General features: G+C 40.6%; 1 protein-coding gene across 6 annotated transcripts in view; it reads left to right on the forward strand.

Annotated features, from left to right (window-relative positions):
• Nucleotides 1–17,765, forward strand: part of CHCHD6 (coiled-coil-helix-coiled-coil-helix domain containing 6) — a 115,640-nt gene that overhangs the window by 33,739 nt on the left and 64,136 nt on the right. For 3 of the 6 annotated variants that reach the window (XR_006165985.1, XM_042799790.1, XM_042799792.1), the window contains exons 5-6: nt 3,697–3,717; nt 9,058–9,141. The exons of 1 other annotated variant lie outside the window; for it this stretch is intronic. Coding sequence is in view for 4 of the 5 variants with exons in the window: in XM_042799790.1 (XP_042655724.1) it covers nt 3,697–3,717; nt 9,058–9,141 (105 nt within the window). In the remaining variant the exon portion in view is untranslated. The remainder of the gene's footprint in view (nt 1–3,696; nt 3,718–9,057; nt 9,142–17,765) is intronic. 2 more of the 6 variants (XM_042799791.1, XM_042799793.1) reach the window with 1 other exon arrangement.

Consider the following 17,765-nt stretch of genomic DNA (forward strand, 5'->3'; position numbering starts at 1 on the left):
TCTGCTGCTTCCCATCTTCATGTTTATAGAACTGTGTATGCTCTGTATACATTAGAGTTGAGCAATTTCATCACAGCCTTTCCTCAAAGTTGATTGCTGTTCAGTGTCTCTTCCTGCTTCCTCTCCCTTGTCAGTTGGTTACATCTCTGACTCTCATTACATTTAATATTGGTACTGGTTCAATTTTCCACTAAACTGGAAGCGTTTAAGGGTCTGGAGTGGATACTGAATGTCTAGATAAATTCTTTAAATGCTTTAATTCCTATCATTGTGGAAAAGTTTAGAGCTGGATTATTGCTTTAAGAAGAAATGACTCTGCTCATTCGGTGATGAAGTCTGGTCATCAAGATGTTAGAATATGTGCTGCAGAGCTCTTCAGATACTGACACGAGTGCAGAAGTTGTTGCCAGCAGCTGTCTTGGGTTTTGGACACCTGCTGCCTCTCATTTCTCGCATCTCCCACTCTATCTTCCACTTCCAAAGTTAGAAGTGCCCCTAAAAATACTCTGTATTGAGTTCTTAAGTAGGAGATGTCTCCCAAGCTGGTAGTCTGGATTCCTAAGTCATTGGTCACACTGTAGTGAAATTATTTATATGGCAGAGTTATTGACTCTGGCAATGTAATGGACATTTCCTGTGCGGATGGCGAGGCGCTGGCCCAGGGTGCTCAGAGCAGCTGTGGCTGCCCCCTCCCTGGAAGGGTTCCAGGCCAGGTTGGATGGGCTTTGAGCAGCCTGGTCTAGTGGAAAGTGTCCCTGCCCGTGGTAGGGGGGTTGGAATTAGATGGTCTTTAAGGCCCTTCCAATCCAAAACATTCTGTGGTTCTGTGATGATATATCTAGGGTGAAGCTGGTTCCAGGCAGGTTACAAAGGCATTGCCCTTCCTAAGGCCACTGTTTTGTCATGATGATCCCTTCCTCCCTCACCACCAATTGCAGAACTATGTTTTGATTGTTCACTGCCATTTTTACATTTGCCCAGGCCATGACAGACATGAGTGTTGTGCCCATTATGGCAGTCATGTATGGGTTGGAGAAAAGATGCTGGAAAATGTCCTTGTGTGTGAAATACTTATTTGGCGGTGTATTCTTGATTTAATTTGAAGTTGGACTGTTGATATGTATGTGGGAAAGCATCCTCTGCCTGAATAATCAGTGCTCAAACACAAAATTTTCAGAAGCACAGATGCATTACATACGTAGTTCCTATATCTAGCTAGAGTCTTTTCCAAGTGGACAGTGTTATCTTTTCCTGCCATATAAATACCTAGGACAGGGGTTGCCAGTTAGGCCTGAGATCCTGTTTCAATAACCTTTTGCTTCTGATACACTTGAGGAATATCTTGATTTGTTTTTGATCCCAAATGATTAAGTCCAATATTTATTCAGCTTCCTGTGATTGCTATCCAGTGGGTTACCTGGAAGAGAAATAAACCCTTCTTTTAGCAGAAGAGTTTAGCACTATTGACCAAGGGTGCTAAAAGATGGCTTGTGTCCCAGGGCTGGGATTAGAAAACTCACAAGTCCCCAGCTGGGAGCTGGAAGTGAAACTCACTCAGTTAGGAAGCAAGGAACCCAGATGTTGCTCATTTCTTAAACAGTTTACTTAAACTTTGAAAATATTGGTGGACACATTGTTTCTGGCAAAGTTGGTAAATGCAGGTCTACAAAGACATCTTGGCACATGTTTAGGAGGTAACAAAACTTAAACCAGTAGCTTTTTGTATTATTTTATTATTATATTTTATTTAGTCTGTGCTTCACTCCAAATGTAGTTATTTTTTCCCAATGCAGCAATATGTCCTACTGCATCTACACCTGTTTTAGTTTTCCTGTTTCCATTCAATTGAGTGTATTTGTCTCTTCTTGGAGTAATAATTTTCCCCGCTCCTGAAAGGTGACAAAATTAAAGCCTTTTGCAGTACCTGCGGAAGAGTTGCCTTGTGGTTAGTAACAGTGTTATCTTCCCTAAAACCATAATTCTACTACTGTGCATTGTATCTTATAGTTGTATAAGAGGGACCACCTCTTGCTGATGGGGCTGGTTCCTTCTCCTTGCTCTCTTCTCAGCAACTGTCCAGTGCCACTGAGTTAGTACCTTGTGTTCATTTTGTCATGCAAGTGTTTCCCCACCAGGAATGTGACAGTTAATGATTTAGACACCCCAGGGAGGACAGATGGAAATCCAGTAAAGAGCTACTACCAGTGTGCATGACCTACCTGCTGGAATAGTAACATGCACCATAAAGAGGCCTGTGTTCCTCCTGTCCATCTGCTGAGGACGGACAGCCTTGCAATTGCTAAAATATAAAACCAAAACTAAGCACATCTGTCTTGACTGTAAAAATCAGCAGAAAGAGAAATGTTATTCAAATCAGGCTTTTGTCAAGATGGGTCAGTGATTACCGGTGAACACCTGTTGTGTATTGGTTTTTTTTGGCAAAACTTGATGCTGCTACATCAAACCTGTCTGCAGAAAGGGGGGAATTGTCTTCCCCCAGCTGAACTGTAGATGTCCGGTTCCAGCCCTCTCATCTGTTGCAAAGGATGAGGATGGACGACACACATAACTGATGACGCCTCGTCCCTCAGTTACCTAAAGTAGTCACTCTGTGCCATTAAAACGATGACAGATCCCATAAACATACTGCACTTCACTGTCCGTTCCCTCTGGAACTGAACTATGACCAAGAGGAAAGTTCCTCCTGCCCTGTCAACTCCCCTCAAATAAATAATCATAATAAAGAAGGCCAGCCTTTCTGAAGTTCCTGCTTAGCGAATGTTCTGCTGATTGAATGTAGCCCTGAGAGGCAGGGAAGGCTTGTAGCCCGACAACAAATGAGAGCAGTGGCTGCCTCATAAATGCCTTGGCTTCAGAAGGAGGTGGTTATGGGCATGAAATGTTTATCATCTTGTACTTGCTTCGCTGCTGCTGGATTACTGTGTAAGTAAAAGGTAGTTATAAGTAAATAAGAGGTGGTACTGCAGCCTGCTTCATCTACTTGTCTTCATACTTAAATAGGCTTGCCAACAAAAGAAGGAGCAGGTGAAGGCAGCTTGAATTTGGCAGAGGTTTGGACTGTGCACTAAGGATGTGTTCAGTTGCCTATGAAGGGGCATCTGGTTGGAAAGCTGATCAGACAACTGGTTTTCTGTTAGGAAGCACTCTTTGAAATTGTCCAGTAAAGAAAATTACTTGGTATGTAGGTCAGCTTGTGCATTCAAAAATGCCCTTGCAAAAGGATACTTTTGTTCTTTTCAGGTAATTTAGAAACAGCACAGTTGTTGGCCACCTCCTTTTGAGTATGCTCAGCATTGCCACGTTCATGGGTGCATGTTGTGGGTATTAGCATCTCTAACATTGTGCAGCACCCTGCATGACTCCGTGAAACTGGCTGTTTCACAGCTGCCTTTGCTTAGCTTCCACCCTACTGGGGAATCCTGCAGCAATGTTTGGGCGCTTTGCTTTGTTTTTATTTTTGGGGGTGAGCATGTGCTTTTGTTTTGCTTTAATAGCACAGTTCCCAACAGGGGACAGTACTGCACTGCTTAAGATGCTTGTCATTTTTAAGGAACTTTTCTAAACTTGTCATCCTAAAAGCTATATTGTGCAGCAGCAGGCGGCCTCCATAAATCACTGATTTCTCTTTTTCTTCTCTTTCCCTTCCTTTCTCTCTTGCACTCTCTTTATTCCAAGCCTGTGGATTTGGACGCCTGGGTAAGCTCTCTTTTTTTGTCTGGATCTTGCTTATTCCAAGTGTCATGTTGTTACTGCGCACGTACAGATTGTTATTGCTGAGCACAGATGCAGGATTTTATTTTCTGTCATTACATTTTAAAAGGTGTTCAGCTAGAAAATTGCATATTATTTCCTCCATAAAGATTTTCACTGGTTCCTTTTGTGTAGCTTACAGCTGCTGAAACCAAACTTGATCTGGTGATATGTGTTGTTGGCTAAGAGAGTAGCAGAAACAGGAGGAAATGAAGGTTACACCAATACTGCTTTTTAAGGCCATGAGTCTGCATCTGGGTCCTAAAACAAAACAAAACCTAGTCACCTGCCTTCAACAGAATGAGATAAAGGACAAACAGCAAGTGGTTTTGTAGGCCCTGCATGTCTGGAATAGTGACTGCAGGCACCTCCGCAGTAGTGGTGATATTTCTGCTGATACAAGCGGAGGTTGAGTCAAGGCTCCCCCATGGTTACTTGTCCAGTACAAGCCTCCCTGTAAAGTTCTGCTGTTCAGTCTCAGGCATGATGTGTGCAAGCTGCCTCTTGCTGTTTCAGTGTTGTCCTTTCAGCTCCCTTTAGGCTTGGTGAGGAACACGCCAGCTAGCTAATTTTGGAACTAGTTCTGTTCTTCAGTGCATTGCTGTCAATTCCTTCTTCTAGACTTGGAGCCTTTAATAGCATTTGTTTTTCTCCTCTGCCACCTGGACTGCTACCAGGACTGGAAGAGACATGGGAAAGCATGAGGTATAAGAATTTACAGTTGTGAAGTGTGGCAAGCTGAGGTACCCAGCCAAAACATCTCTGCTGTGCTGCTGCAGAGATGTTACAGGATACCTTTGGGGGGAAGCTGATAACTCCTCTCAGCAAAGACAGGATGATGTAGAAACAAGCCATTTGGTAGAGACTTAAGGACCTTTCCTTCATCCTTGTAGCTTCTTTCTCTGGATTGCCTCCGACTGATTCTCTAGGCGTCATCTCACTAGTTCGTCTGTGACTGGTGAATGTGTTTTGCCAAGAAGATAAATATTTTTGCAATAATCTTGCCAAGTGCTGTGACTTGCCTGTAAGGAAGTTCTTGATAGATTGAGGTATGGACCTTTCCTTCTAGCTCGACTTGCCCTTTGCAGAGAGGGGTGTTTTTTTTTCCTCCAGTAGGGTCTTATCCTTGCCCTCTCCCCAAATCCCAGATCTCCAACAGCAGAGAGAGACAGCCTGATGGTAGCCATCAGCAGTGGGCTGTGCTATTGCTGCACTTTATTCCTGGGTGTCACATTCCCTACTGTAATCTGACTCTGCCAAGAAGCCCTTTTTTCCAAGCAGATTTCCTTCCTAGTTTTTGTGTTTAACAAGGTGATGAGAAGGGACTGTGATTAAAAATAATAAAAATCTGGTGGTATTTCATGGGGGGCAAAGCCAAAGCTGATCTGTGAATGGATATATCTAGAGCGAAGTGCAGCTCTAGAAGCTCAGTTGCACAGTCTGATGTGTTGCATGTTGGTGTCAGTTCAGGACGAGGCTGAGTGTCTGGCTTTGTTCATAGAGAATCAACCAATAATATTTCATTACCTCAATCAAGAGGCTTGTAAAATATTTCTTTTGGCCTGCCTGTCAGCTATCAGGCCAGTGCTTGAATTCTTTAGTTAAGCCAGTATGTAGTGCATAGCTTTAGAAATATGCTTTCACAGTTTGTTTCTAAATGAGTTACTTGATAAAGGGAGAGGAGGAGGCAGGGAATTGCACGTGGCTCTGCCCTAGCTCTTTGTCACTGTTCAAAGCAGCACCGAGATAACCTGAAAAACTTTGGGCTGTGGAAAAAGTGTAAAGTTAAAACATAGGAAGAATTTGAAAAAGCCCCCAACCAGCCTGTGGATCCATGCCCATGGAAGCTGTAGTAGCATGCTGGTAGTATACCTTCACTGACCTTCTGTAAGAAGGTAATGCTTGTAACTTCTGACACATTGCAGGGAATTCTTGAACATCATTTCCTGAATATATCTTATACTTAGTTTTTGTACAGAGGGAAATTGCCTATTGCATACATTCTCTTTTGCGAATACATGCTGTCCCATGCTACTTTTCTAAGTTTTGGCTGTGTTTGTGTGTTCTACAACTAACTGTGCTCTTTCTCCCCTCCCTCTGATTTGTTTCTGTCTTCATGCTCTTGGACATCACATTCTACTGTTTCTTAGATGTCATCTCTGAGCTTTGGTCATCTCTTGCATGATATGTTCAATCTCAGATGTAGCTTCTGCAGTGTGGATGTGAAATGTGACTTTCTGATACGTGATTTTCAAACCACTGTGTTGTCATGCATGTCTTCCCTTCTCCTTCCTTCTTTGCTTCTGAAGGCCTTTATGTGAAAGGTGTATCTGAGGCTTTGTTTGGCACCTGCAATTTCAATTCCCTATGTAATTGTAATCATCTCCATAGCAGCCAGTTCTGTCTGGGACATCACAGGCTTCTGACTCCAGGTAGGGAATAAGCAGCAAGAGTAGAGGAACTCTTAATAAATATCCTGTATTCATACAAAATGTCCCTTTTTGCCTAACCCAGTTTGGAACAGTGAATATTTCAAGTGACACATGCTCTGACTGTACCATTCATACTTCAAACATCATCATAAAGTGTACTAAAGTTTCTAGTAATAACAGCTGGGGATAGAGGGAAACAGAAAGCAACTTTCAAGCAGATCTGTCACAAATAGAATGTTTCTTAGTATACTTCAATGCACTGAAACAGCAGCTCTTGAAAACAAACAAGGCATTGAAAATATGTTTGAATTGAGAGTAAAAGTTTTCTGTGCAACCTCTGGTTCATCATACAACTTATGGGCAAGAAGTGCGAGATAATGGGAGATAGTATGGCAAAAATTACTTAGAGGGAAGAATCACCTGTATACTGAAGTTGTAGTCTGCAATTGGGAGATCCAATTTTGCAAGATCCTAGGGAAGTCTAACAGAATGTCTGCTGCAGGGTGTGTTTATGTAGGGGCATTATTCACTGTGGGCACCCCAGCTCCAGTCAGGTAAGCTTGGAAGTCCGTGGGTCACCATTATGTAGATCAGCACACCTCCAATGTGTCTGCATTTCAGCACCCCACTTGAGAGATTAGATATTTGGTTTGTGTTCCCTTCCAGGGATGTCATATCCATGTCTTGCCTGAAACAGAATAAAGCCCCTTTTCCACCAGTATTGTTACAGGTATTGATTTTGTGCTCCCAGAGCAGTCTGCTACCCCAGAAAAGTAGCACTGCCACATAATTGATTTATTTAAATTAAGAAGAAACTTTCTTGCATTTTTAAGAGTTGATCTTCTGAATCTTTTTTTTTTTTCTTTTTACTTTTTTTTTCTTGAAATACACATCAAAAGCACCTTCCATCTGAATTGTGCAGAGGGGTCATTACTTCTCTCTCTTCCTTATTTACTTTCTCCTTAAGGAAATACAAATCACTTGTTTAGTAATCTGATTTTATGGGTGTTATGCAGAAAATCAGCAGGAGAATCAGGTTCCTTTGGTCATTCACCAGACCACCCTGCCTTCTTACATCTGTTTCATTTCAGTTGAAATTGCTTATTCCTTTTCTCTATAAATGATGGATATTGGTTCAGAAGGATAGCTTTGGTTCTCTTATCACAGAAACGGTGATAATTTTGGTACCGAAAAAGTGCCCATCAGTGCCCCTATTGTTGCTGTGATATCTCTTTGGTCAGGCTACATGTATGGGACAGCTAATTCTCATCCCCCTTCCCATCCTGTTTCAGCTGATTTGTGGTCTGGAAGATATATAGCAGCTCTGGTCAAACCAAAGCCACAGATTTTGCCTTTAATCAAGTGTCTTTGAGAGCAAGGGGATTTAGATGTGAGTCTATAGTGCTTGTGCCTTACCCTGGGCCTGTTGGCTGGATGACAAACATGGGAATCAAAATATTTCTTTTTCCTTTACAAACAAAACACCACCACCACACCCCCGCAAACCCCCTATTTCATGTACTCCTACTTCTTTTCTTGCTTGCTTATCAACTGTCCCTCACTGCCTAGTTTAAAATCTCTTCTAAGCCCAATTATACCACTGTATTTCCATCAGCAGGGGAGTAGAAAGAGGGAAATGCACAGCAACTGGCTTTCAGATGTAATTTTTCTCATTAACAATGGCTGTTGGCCGTAAAATGACAGTTCTGAGCCCATGAGGATGTTTCTGTCCCAGCTGCTTAATCATACTGGACCAGCATTTTCTGTGATTGTACCATCATCATTAATAGTTAAGAGCAATGCTGCTGGGATGCTGTAGATTAGCAGGGTTTGTGTTCATGTTAAACAGACTAATAATTGCAGTTTTGAAAGGTCTTCTTGCCTCGTGATTACTTATGTGGCCCCAGAGATTTTGGGGTGGGATGGGGAAAGAAAAACAAGTGCCATTCTTCTTGGTGTTCTTGCTTGTTATATTTAAGCTTAAAAAGTTTGGTTCAGGTCAGTCAATGCCATGTTTTCTTAATGCTAGTTCAATTTAGGGGGGGGAATGCAGTGAAGTGCTACTGGTTGTGAAGAGATAAAAGGTAGAAGGTGTTGCTGTAACCACACGATTGATCATTGCTTAGTTGATGACCAGGTTATGCTTAAGCATGTGCTTGTATACCGAGTTTGCTGTTCTGGAAGTGTCGTTCTTATACTTTGGAGATGAAAGAGGAATTTTCTGATGCCCATCTCCCCTTCAGATCTGCAGCACTCAACCGGAGGAACTCTGGAGGTGCTGGTGGAGTCTGCACAGAGAGTGTGTGGACAGTGTACTTAATAATCAGGGTGGTCCTATGTATGTGTGTAAAAGCAAATGCATGGCAGTAGGAATGTGTGTTGCTATAAAAATGTTACAACATAGGCTTGTATTTTGGATTTTCCTAATGATTGTAGGAATCTGTTAAATCTATAGAAGTTTTCTGACACTCCAAGGGACAAGTGTTTGTAAAGTGGAGTAATAAACATCATGGTTTGTGAAAAACAAAGACTTGGATAAGGTGGAGTTCTGAATAATGCAATAGAAAGGTGCTGCCTTTCTGTAATTATATGTTTTCATTTAATAAGGAGAAATAAAATCAAGGGTATGAGTTTGAGTATGATGCTAGTAAGAGTGTTTCCAACTTGGGAGGATGATCCAAAATGAACTGCAATACTGAAGATTTGTAGTTCCACTGAGAGGGATCCCATACACCAGTCCTGAGCAATGATTTTTTTAATCCCTTCCAGTCTGCATCTCGTGTGCTTAACTTGCACTCACTCTTCTTGTTTTTAATTTCTTCTTCTTCTGATGTTATTTTGTTCCTCTTCCCAGGCCGTGGAGCTACAAGGCAGGGAGGCAGAGTTGAAGCGGCAAGAGGCCTTCTACAAAGAGCAGTTGGCCCGCATTGAGAGGAAGGTGAGGCTGAATTGTCTTTTTTTTGAGGCCTCTGAACACTAATGGGATTGGATGTAGATCTGTGTGGATCTAAAGAGTAGAGAAACAAGAAGCATTGTGCTGAAATCTGGAACTGTCAGCTTCCAGTATCTGTCTGCCCCCCACCCCTTACATAGTTAAGTGATGAAAAAGCTGTATAAACCGAATCTTTTGAACAACTTGCATTTAAAAGGTAAGGGGTTTTTTAACTGGATGATTTTTTATTAAAATAATTCAAACTTTTTCTTTTTCACCACGGGGTTTAGGTGAAAGCTAAGTTCAAAACAAGTGCCTTCTATTTTTTTTTTTTTCATTCCTTTTGTTAAAAATCCTTTCCTAAATTAAAAAAAAAAAAAAAAAAGCAACCAAAAAAACCCAAACACCACAAATCTTGCTATAAATATGAATTAAAATTGTATTATTAATTTTTCTCTTGGGAGCCTAACAGTTCAAAGGGTGGTGCTTCAGTGCATTGCCTGCTTCTTGCTGGATAAGCCTTTGAAATGAACATGATTTAAAGAGACACTGGCAAGCATCTTTTAAGCCTGAAATGACCTTTGAAAATCCATTTAGGGATTTGAATCTCTCCCCTAAACATGGGATTTGGTTCTCTGTTTAAATGTTTACCATGATGAGTTTTTAAAAATTGATGCCATAAAAATTAGGAGCAGCCATGCTGTTCCTTATGAACTAATATGTTTTTCACTTCCTGGCAAAATGAAATGATGTTATCAGTAGTCTTTATTTTTTAATAAATACGGAGAATAATCTTCTCCAATTTGAAGCAATTAGACCTCCTGACAGGGACTTGCATACATCTGACCTGTAGTTGTGTTATGTGACTAAAAAGAAATGCAAACAATGAAAAAGGTGAGTTGTAAAGAGAGAGAGATCAGCTGTACTACCAACATGTAGCATGATGGTGAATATGGAACATGGGAAAACTGCAGATTATAGAAATGGTAGGAAACTATTGGCACAGCTATTCCCCTTCTCATTCCCTGCTACTGCATGATTGTCCATACAGCATTTTTTTTTAAGCCATTGATGGTAAAACATGCCCATGAGCAATTTCGCATGATACAATTTTGCAACGCTCTAATCCATACAGTTCATTAAAAAATAAACTATTAAAACTACCACTCAGTGTTGCATTCAGATTTTTAAATTCTATTTCTAGATAATGGGGATTGTTCAGTGAAATTGCAAACAATCTAGCAGCTATCGTTCTAATTATCACAGTTGTCCATATGTTCATCCGCAAAGGGAATTTTTGCAATTTCTTGGTCTCATGCTGTGTGCTTCTATTATATTCTTCTCTCTGGATCTCGTTTCATGAAGCGGAAACTGCAGGGAAAATTTGTATGTGTGTCTGTCCTTTATGGACAGTGGAGTGGAGAGAAGTTTGTGTCCAGGCTGCATTGTCCTCTTTTTGAAGTCTTTTGTTGTGTTTTGTGTTTCCCTTTTCAGGTCCGTGTCCCTTGCTACACGGTAACTTTTTAAACAAGGTGGTAGATATTTTAGTGCAGGATCTTCTCGGGGGAGTAAGGTAGCTTGCCCATAGTCTTATCGAAATTGCAGAGGTGCATAGAAACTATCTTCTAGTTCTTACATGTACAAAAGCAAGTAGATAAAAAGGACAGGTTTTCTTTCCTCTCTTGAAACACTAGATAGTTTCTGACCCTTAAACACTAGCATTTTGCTGGTAATAAAATAGAAGTATGCCTCCAACCGTTTGGATTGGAGTGGGAGGTGGTGGGGGCTAGAAAGGAGAGGAGAGAAATGTACTTGAAACAGTGTAATAAAGCTTAATTGTATTAGTTTTGAAAAAGGTTTTTGATCTTCTCTGTGGATAATTTTATTCCTATAATGGTTGGAAAGATGGAAAACACAGCACAGAACAATCTTTTTTTATTAGCTGTTGCTTTTATATAATTCTACTTTTATTTGTTGAATACACGCAAACCTTGTCATTTATTTATTTATATTTTATTCCATTGTGCTAAAACCTTCCAACTCAGGCTTAGATATATTTTTTATATATCTGTGTATATATGTGTGTGTCTGTGTTAGAAAAAAGCTATTGGTAAGGGGATGAGGTGGGGAGGAGCACTGAAATAGAAGTTTGCTTTTTCTGCTGTTTTCAGAGGGGATGGTCATTTGGAATGTGGTCACTGGTAATTCAGAGGTCGTGTTCTGGGAGTAAGTCAATGTGATGGCTCAGTGTGAAGTTAGAAAGCTGAAATTTCTCCTTCTAAGGAGCAGGCTGTCAGGAATTCCCCCTTCTCCTCCCCTGCTGTGCCTATCTGTAACCTCAGATTGGCTTTGCCCCCACTTATGCATGATAACAGAATTCAGTAGTAGGAGACTTAAAGATTTGTTTTTGAAGGATGGTTTGAACTGTTAATGTTGAGAACTAAGTACCTTCCCGGTAGGATGCTAAGAATAATTGTGTTGTGTACTCCTTACAATGTAGTAGCTGCTGCACTGAATCACACACAGAGACTGTCCTGTTTCTTCTGACAGTGGTCAGTTTTCGAAGACTTTGAAGGAAGATGTAAAAAAGCCTCATCAAAACAAAACAGCAAAAAAACCCCGCTTTTGGAGAACAACTTTGAGAAGAGTCTTCCTAAGTGTTGTCAGTTGAAGGCTGACACATGCCCTGCTGCAAAAGAGTTTATTTTCATTCAGTATTTTTATTCACTGTAATGGAACTTGGACTACTGCCATCGTTCTTCTATGTGTCTCAGGCATTTTTCCTGAAGCCTTGTTTAGCTCTTTGCCTCCAATATCATGTGGCAGTGTGTGCCACAGGTTAACTTTTATACTCTATAAATTCTCTGTTACCAGTTTCAAATACTTTTTTTCATTTAATATCCTTTATGTGAAAGAGATAAAAGGAATTCTCTTTTATTCATTATCTGTAGACTTCTGTTCCCCCTTTTACCTTCCCATTAAACTGAGCAGTCCTCACCTTTTCAGCCTTTGCTTGTGTGAATGACTTTTTCCAGGTTTCTCATTCTACTTGTTTGTCTTTGGGCCCTTTCTCCCTTGCTGCTCAGTCTTTGAGATGTATTGACCAGAATTGAACTCAGTAGTTCCTTTGAATGCAGCAGATTGTGTGAATAACATTATCCTTTTATTTTGTAATCTCTGAAAGAGTACTGTAATCTGCTGGACAGAGCACAGAAATGGAAGCAAAAAACTGCTCATTTTCTAATAGCTGTTTCTCTTTTGGGAGTTTGAAACAATTACTTAGTCCATCTATCTCAGTTATTCCATCTATATGATGGAATAGCTTATAATGGGAGGGCAAAATGTTGTGAAACAGCAAAGCTATAAAAATGCTAAAAAGGCTTTGCCTTCAGTTTTGCATGAGATGAACTATCAGTGTACCTTATTTCAAATAGATCTTGAGAAACTCAGTTTCTCTAGACAGTCTTATTAAAATTTTCACAGGAAAGGGCATGTATGAAAAAATAATTTCAGTGTTTCATCTTTTGGGATTTTCCCTACATCATCTACTAAAGCACTGGAAGAAGTAAGGTGATGAGTGCAGCAGTGCTGTGTCACACTGAAGATCTGTCTAGTTCAATATGCTGGTGGTCCTGAGTGTGACCAAAAGTGGATGTCCAGGGATGAGCATAAGATAAGTATATGGGATACTTGCCCCAAATGCATTTATCATCCTGGCTGGTCATCTTTGAACCTTTTCCACATCTATTTAATCCTCTAAGAGGTGTGAACCAGAGCTGTGCACAGAGCTCAAGGTGTGGGTGAGCCATGAATATATATGGTAGCTGTGTCAGAATCGCTGTTTGGTTCTCTGTTTCACTGTAGTGCCTAACACATGATTTGCACTTCTGACTTGTGTTGAGCAAATGCCACACACTACTGCTACTAGGAGCAGTCAGCTATTTTGAGTGCTGATTTGAATACATGAAGTGATTGTACTGGGATTAAACCAATGCTGTGACTTTTTGTTGGGAGATATTCTTCCAACTGCACCCTTCATTATTAGTTTGTCAAGGGTTGTGTGTGTGTGAAGGGGTGGTAGGTTTTGTTATTGACCTATTTTTCACAGGTTTTGTTATTATTTTGATCTAATAATCTGTAAGGAAAACCTTGAAAACACTCAAATTAAGAAGTTTAAGCTGATGTTCTTTCATGCATTTGTATGTTACTGAGAAGCTGGGAGGGAGATGGAGGGAGCTTGCTGTAAATAGTTAACATATACACTGCTCAGAACTGGGATTTTTATTACGGATTCTGTCTATGCATTGTTCTGCTTCCTCCAAATTATAGAAACATCCTTCAAAAGGTATGCTAAGAAAGAAATGCAGTCTTTCCTGGAGCACTTCAGATGCCAGGAGATTTCACTTAGCATATTAGTTGTATTCTTTCTCCAAAGTAAGTATTTGCTTGACTCTTTTTGCTATTTGGCCTCTTGCTGGGTTTAACCTGCTACAGTGTAGTAAAACATGGGGAAGCTATTTGGAGTAGTGTAACAGCAGAGAAAGGCTGAAGGTAATCTCGGCAGATGAAGTGAAACTCCTTGCTATAGATGATGTCTCTTCTTTGTTCGGATTTTCCTAAGCTCCAGCTCCCATGTTATCTTTTATTAGGTGTCTCTGGACTACTGTGAGCAGTGGGTACATTAATATGCAATGTTTTTCTGCTTGTAGTTTTTCAGAACAGTAAGTAGCACAAGAGGTATTCATAAACTGTAGAGTATTTATGCAAGTGGAAAAGGAATCCATTAAACCAACACATTTTTTTTTTTATTAATAAGGTAGACTCAACCTTTTTCTCTGCTTAGCTTCACAAGTCTTGTAATTTTCTGTGTGGCATTCACCTTGTTTGTTTTGTTTAAATTAATCTCCTTTTGCCCTTGCACTAACCGTTTAATTCACGTTTGTAAAGCATTTAGGATGTGTAAAGAATGGGAAGAGAACTTATTTTTGTTTGTTATTCTTATTGGCCATGATCCTTCTTTTTGGAGCAATATCCCATTTCTGGTGCACCAAGGTCACCCCAACATTTGAGTCCAGTGTAATTTCTATGCGTTTTGTCCAGAAACTCATCTCAATGAAAATCTCTGCTGAGAAAGTGGCAGCAGCTTGGAGAAAAAAAAACGCCTTCTAGAATAATATGTTCATGTTGGGTCTTCATGATCAATTCTAAAGCAGATTCTGTGGGGCTGAACAAACTAATGTCACCTGGCAAAAGTGGCAGGGGATTTCTCTTGAAGGGGACGAGGAATCCGTTCCCTGAGTTGGGATTCCAGGCTGTGTCTGTATCTGGAGACCTACAGAGCTCTCACCTACCTTTGAAAAAGCAAGCTGTGTTGAGGTGTTGCCTTCAACCAAACCCTCTGCCCTCTCACGGGGAGTTAAAGATTCAGCACCCTTTTCTAAATGAGTTGATATGTCTCAGCAGGTGTCACCGACACCATTTACTTTCTCAATAAAATGGCCTGTAATGTCTTAGGGCTGCATGTGAGCTATTGCGGTGTGTGTAAGGGCTGCCTTGTTGGCTTCCAGGCACTGTGTTGCCAGCCACTAGCTTACTGCTCCAGCCAGTGCTGTGGGGTACTGTGACAAAGAACAGCTAGTGTGAAACCAAGTTCTGATCTCAAAAAATGTGTTTCCCTTTCAGAAGTATTTCTTGTCCCTACCTTCGTAATTGAGCCTTACAATATTCTTTACAATTTCAATTTTTTTTTTTTCTTACCTAATTTGTTCAGTTCTCTTCTCATCCCCTGCCCCTGCTGCAAACCCTTCCTCCCACAAACCCAGCAGTGCTTCATGTGAACCTACAACAGCTGTGATCCAAAAAAGCAGTTTGCCTTTCAGGCCAGTGGAGCAATATAACGAAGCACCCAGTTCATAGAACTGTTGATTTAATCTTCTGAACACAAGAAGAATAATCCCCAGTACGGTTTTCTGAACTAGGCTGATAAGATCAGCCCTAATCATCCAGATCACTTCCCAGTCTCTCTGGCTGTCTGTCCGAGGCTGCGTGGACGTTGTCTTTCAGGCGGCAGTGACTCTAGCAGTCTCTTAGGGCACAGCCTTTGATATTTAGAGAACTGAAGATTTTGTTCTGTGTGTGCGTTAAATTTCTGAATGGGAACAAAATGAAAAAAGAAGGAACCTGAAATTGTCATCTGAACCAGTTCTGACCTCTCATCCTCATCCTCTTTTTAGTTATTCACAGACATTAAATGTCATGCCGGGGGAGGAGGAGGGAGTATGGCATCCCTAATTTCTTCTTTCCGCCAGTATCTGTTAGGGCTGAACAGCATGTGGAGGAGGCTGCCTTCCTAATGCTTCTCCCGTCTCCCTGCCTGCCGGGAGAGGTTGCTTTGTTGTTGCTGTTGGCCAACTCACAAACCGACTTCCAGTACCCTGTGCTCAGTTCACCCATTTAATGGCTGTTTTGCTGAAAGCTTGTAAAGTTTAGTAGTTAATATACCTCAGTACACCAGCTTTTAGAGATCAGATAAATTGATTGGTAATTTGATGAACTCAAAGAACATCTATAACAGGGTAAATAAAATGTGTTAGATGTCAGCACTGCCTCTGCCTTCTCTGCAGTGTGTATGTTCTCTCTTCAATATGTGTTGACTGATGTACAGTACATTACATCAAATTACAAGCAGTCTCTATGCAAACAGCAACTAAGTGTTTGCTTCCTCTTCAGTCTGGATGATTAGTGTAGAGATGCGTTTGCAGTCTGTGTGCTGAAGGGTGAACTGTCAGAGCCTTACAGTGATTTTGTTTCCCTGGCATTTAGAGTACCTTTGCAGCGGGAGAGAATGATGCTTATGGGCTGCTTCATCTTGGAGGAATCCATCCTCAGGCTCGACTTGTGAAATAAATGTGGCAATGTGTGGTTTGAACTTAGTGTCTTAACACTGAATTTAGCAGCTGAATTTAGATAACAATCTGGTATCTGGTCTCATCAGTGTATCACTATGAAGACTCGTTAAAGGCAGAACAAAAAGACCTAGAATGTGATCTTGTCTCTTTGTTAGAACTCAACACCAGAATATTTGTCAAGTCTAGTCCAAAAAGAGCAAAATAAGGGGTGCTTGTCTTACTTTTGAGAGCTTTCCCCATTATCTAGTATTTCTGACACCATCCCTTGCTATTTTTTATTCAACCCAATTTTCCCTTAATTTCATTTATTTTCTTATTGTGTAATAATTTAAATTTATGTTTTCTCCCTCTTTGTGCTGTTTATATGCTTGTTTACAAGCAGAATGGTATTTATAAATATGTGTATATCCAAATAGCACTGTTACCAGTAAAACCAGTGCTACTTTTCTAATGGAAAGCAGCGCTCGCATGCACGTACATATGTACACATGCATGCACACACACACTGTCTCTCACCTGTTTTTACTGTGTTGTAGATGTACCTTAGCACCAACTACATTATACTGCTGCAATAAATACCAGTGCTGCCTGTTATTTCCGTGTAATTCGCCAACCAGTGTACAATTAATTTTTGGCCCTGTTATTGCAGTATTGGCTGTTTATGAAACTGTAGAGAGTTAGCACAGTGAATTGATTAAATATGTTCCAGACCTTAGGCTGGAGTCTGTGTGTCTGCTGGGATTTGGATGATTGAAGCTTGTGCTTCTCTTGGGATATTCCAGATTTAGACTTAGTCTTGGAAATTGTTTCAGGTAGACAAAACTTCCCTGTGTATGTGGAATCCACTTGCATAAGAGCCTGACTTTGGGGAATCTGAGATTTCTATTTCAGCCCACAGCAGTCCTTCCACATGTGGCAGGAAAAAAGTCATCACTGTTGTGACTTAAAAATAAAGCCAAGGCCTGGGTTCATTTTTAAAAGGTCCTTAAAATTATGGCTGTGCCCTCACAGAATATGCTGTCATCATGTTAATGGAAAATATAGCTAATAATGACTCTGTGAATTGGGCAGACTCCACAGAACATCTCAAATTTGTGCTGAATTAAGTAGTCCAGAGATCAGACTTTAAAAAGGGACTACTGTGTATTTACAGTGGCTGAACCTTCTGAAGCGAGTATGTTTAGTAGTTTACTGTGGGTGTGTTAAATACATGTTTCATGACAGCCTAGGGCCACTTCTCTGAAGGTTTTTCCCCATCTGCCAGTCATTTTAAAGAAACATAAATAAAAGAGCTACTCCAATTTCTTGAACATATAATGCACATTCCCAAGAGACCAGAGTGACTCAGAAGTAGCTTGTAAATAACATGTTTTAATGTTCTTAAATATATGTGCACCATCAGGCTCGCCTTGAGGTCTTGAGCCACTGCAAATGGTATTTGCTTCATCTGTCACAGAATCTCCTGATCCCAGGATGATGAGTGGTGGGTTTTTTGTTTGCTTGTTTTGGGGGTTAGCTGGTGGCTTGGCTATATATTCTGCTGCACCAAGAATGATGCCAATTGCAGTTTGCCATTGAGCACCTTGACTCTGATGAGGACTACCTGGCTCACCCATGCTCAGTCCAGCCCCATTGTAAATAAATATGAAATAATGACTAAATTTTTGTTTTGTTTTCAATAAAAATACTAAACATACATCTCATGTGCACTAGAACTGCCTG

The sequence above is a fragment of the Tyto alba genome, unplaced genomic scaffold, assembly GCF_018691265.1.
Source record: "Tyto alba isolate M040663 unplaced genomic scaffold, T.alba_DEE_v4.0 Super-Scaffold_3, whole genome shotgun sequence".
Taxonomy (NCBI): Eukaryota; Metazoa; Chordata; class Aves; order Strigiformes; family Tytonidae; genus Tyto; species Tyto alba.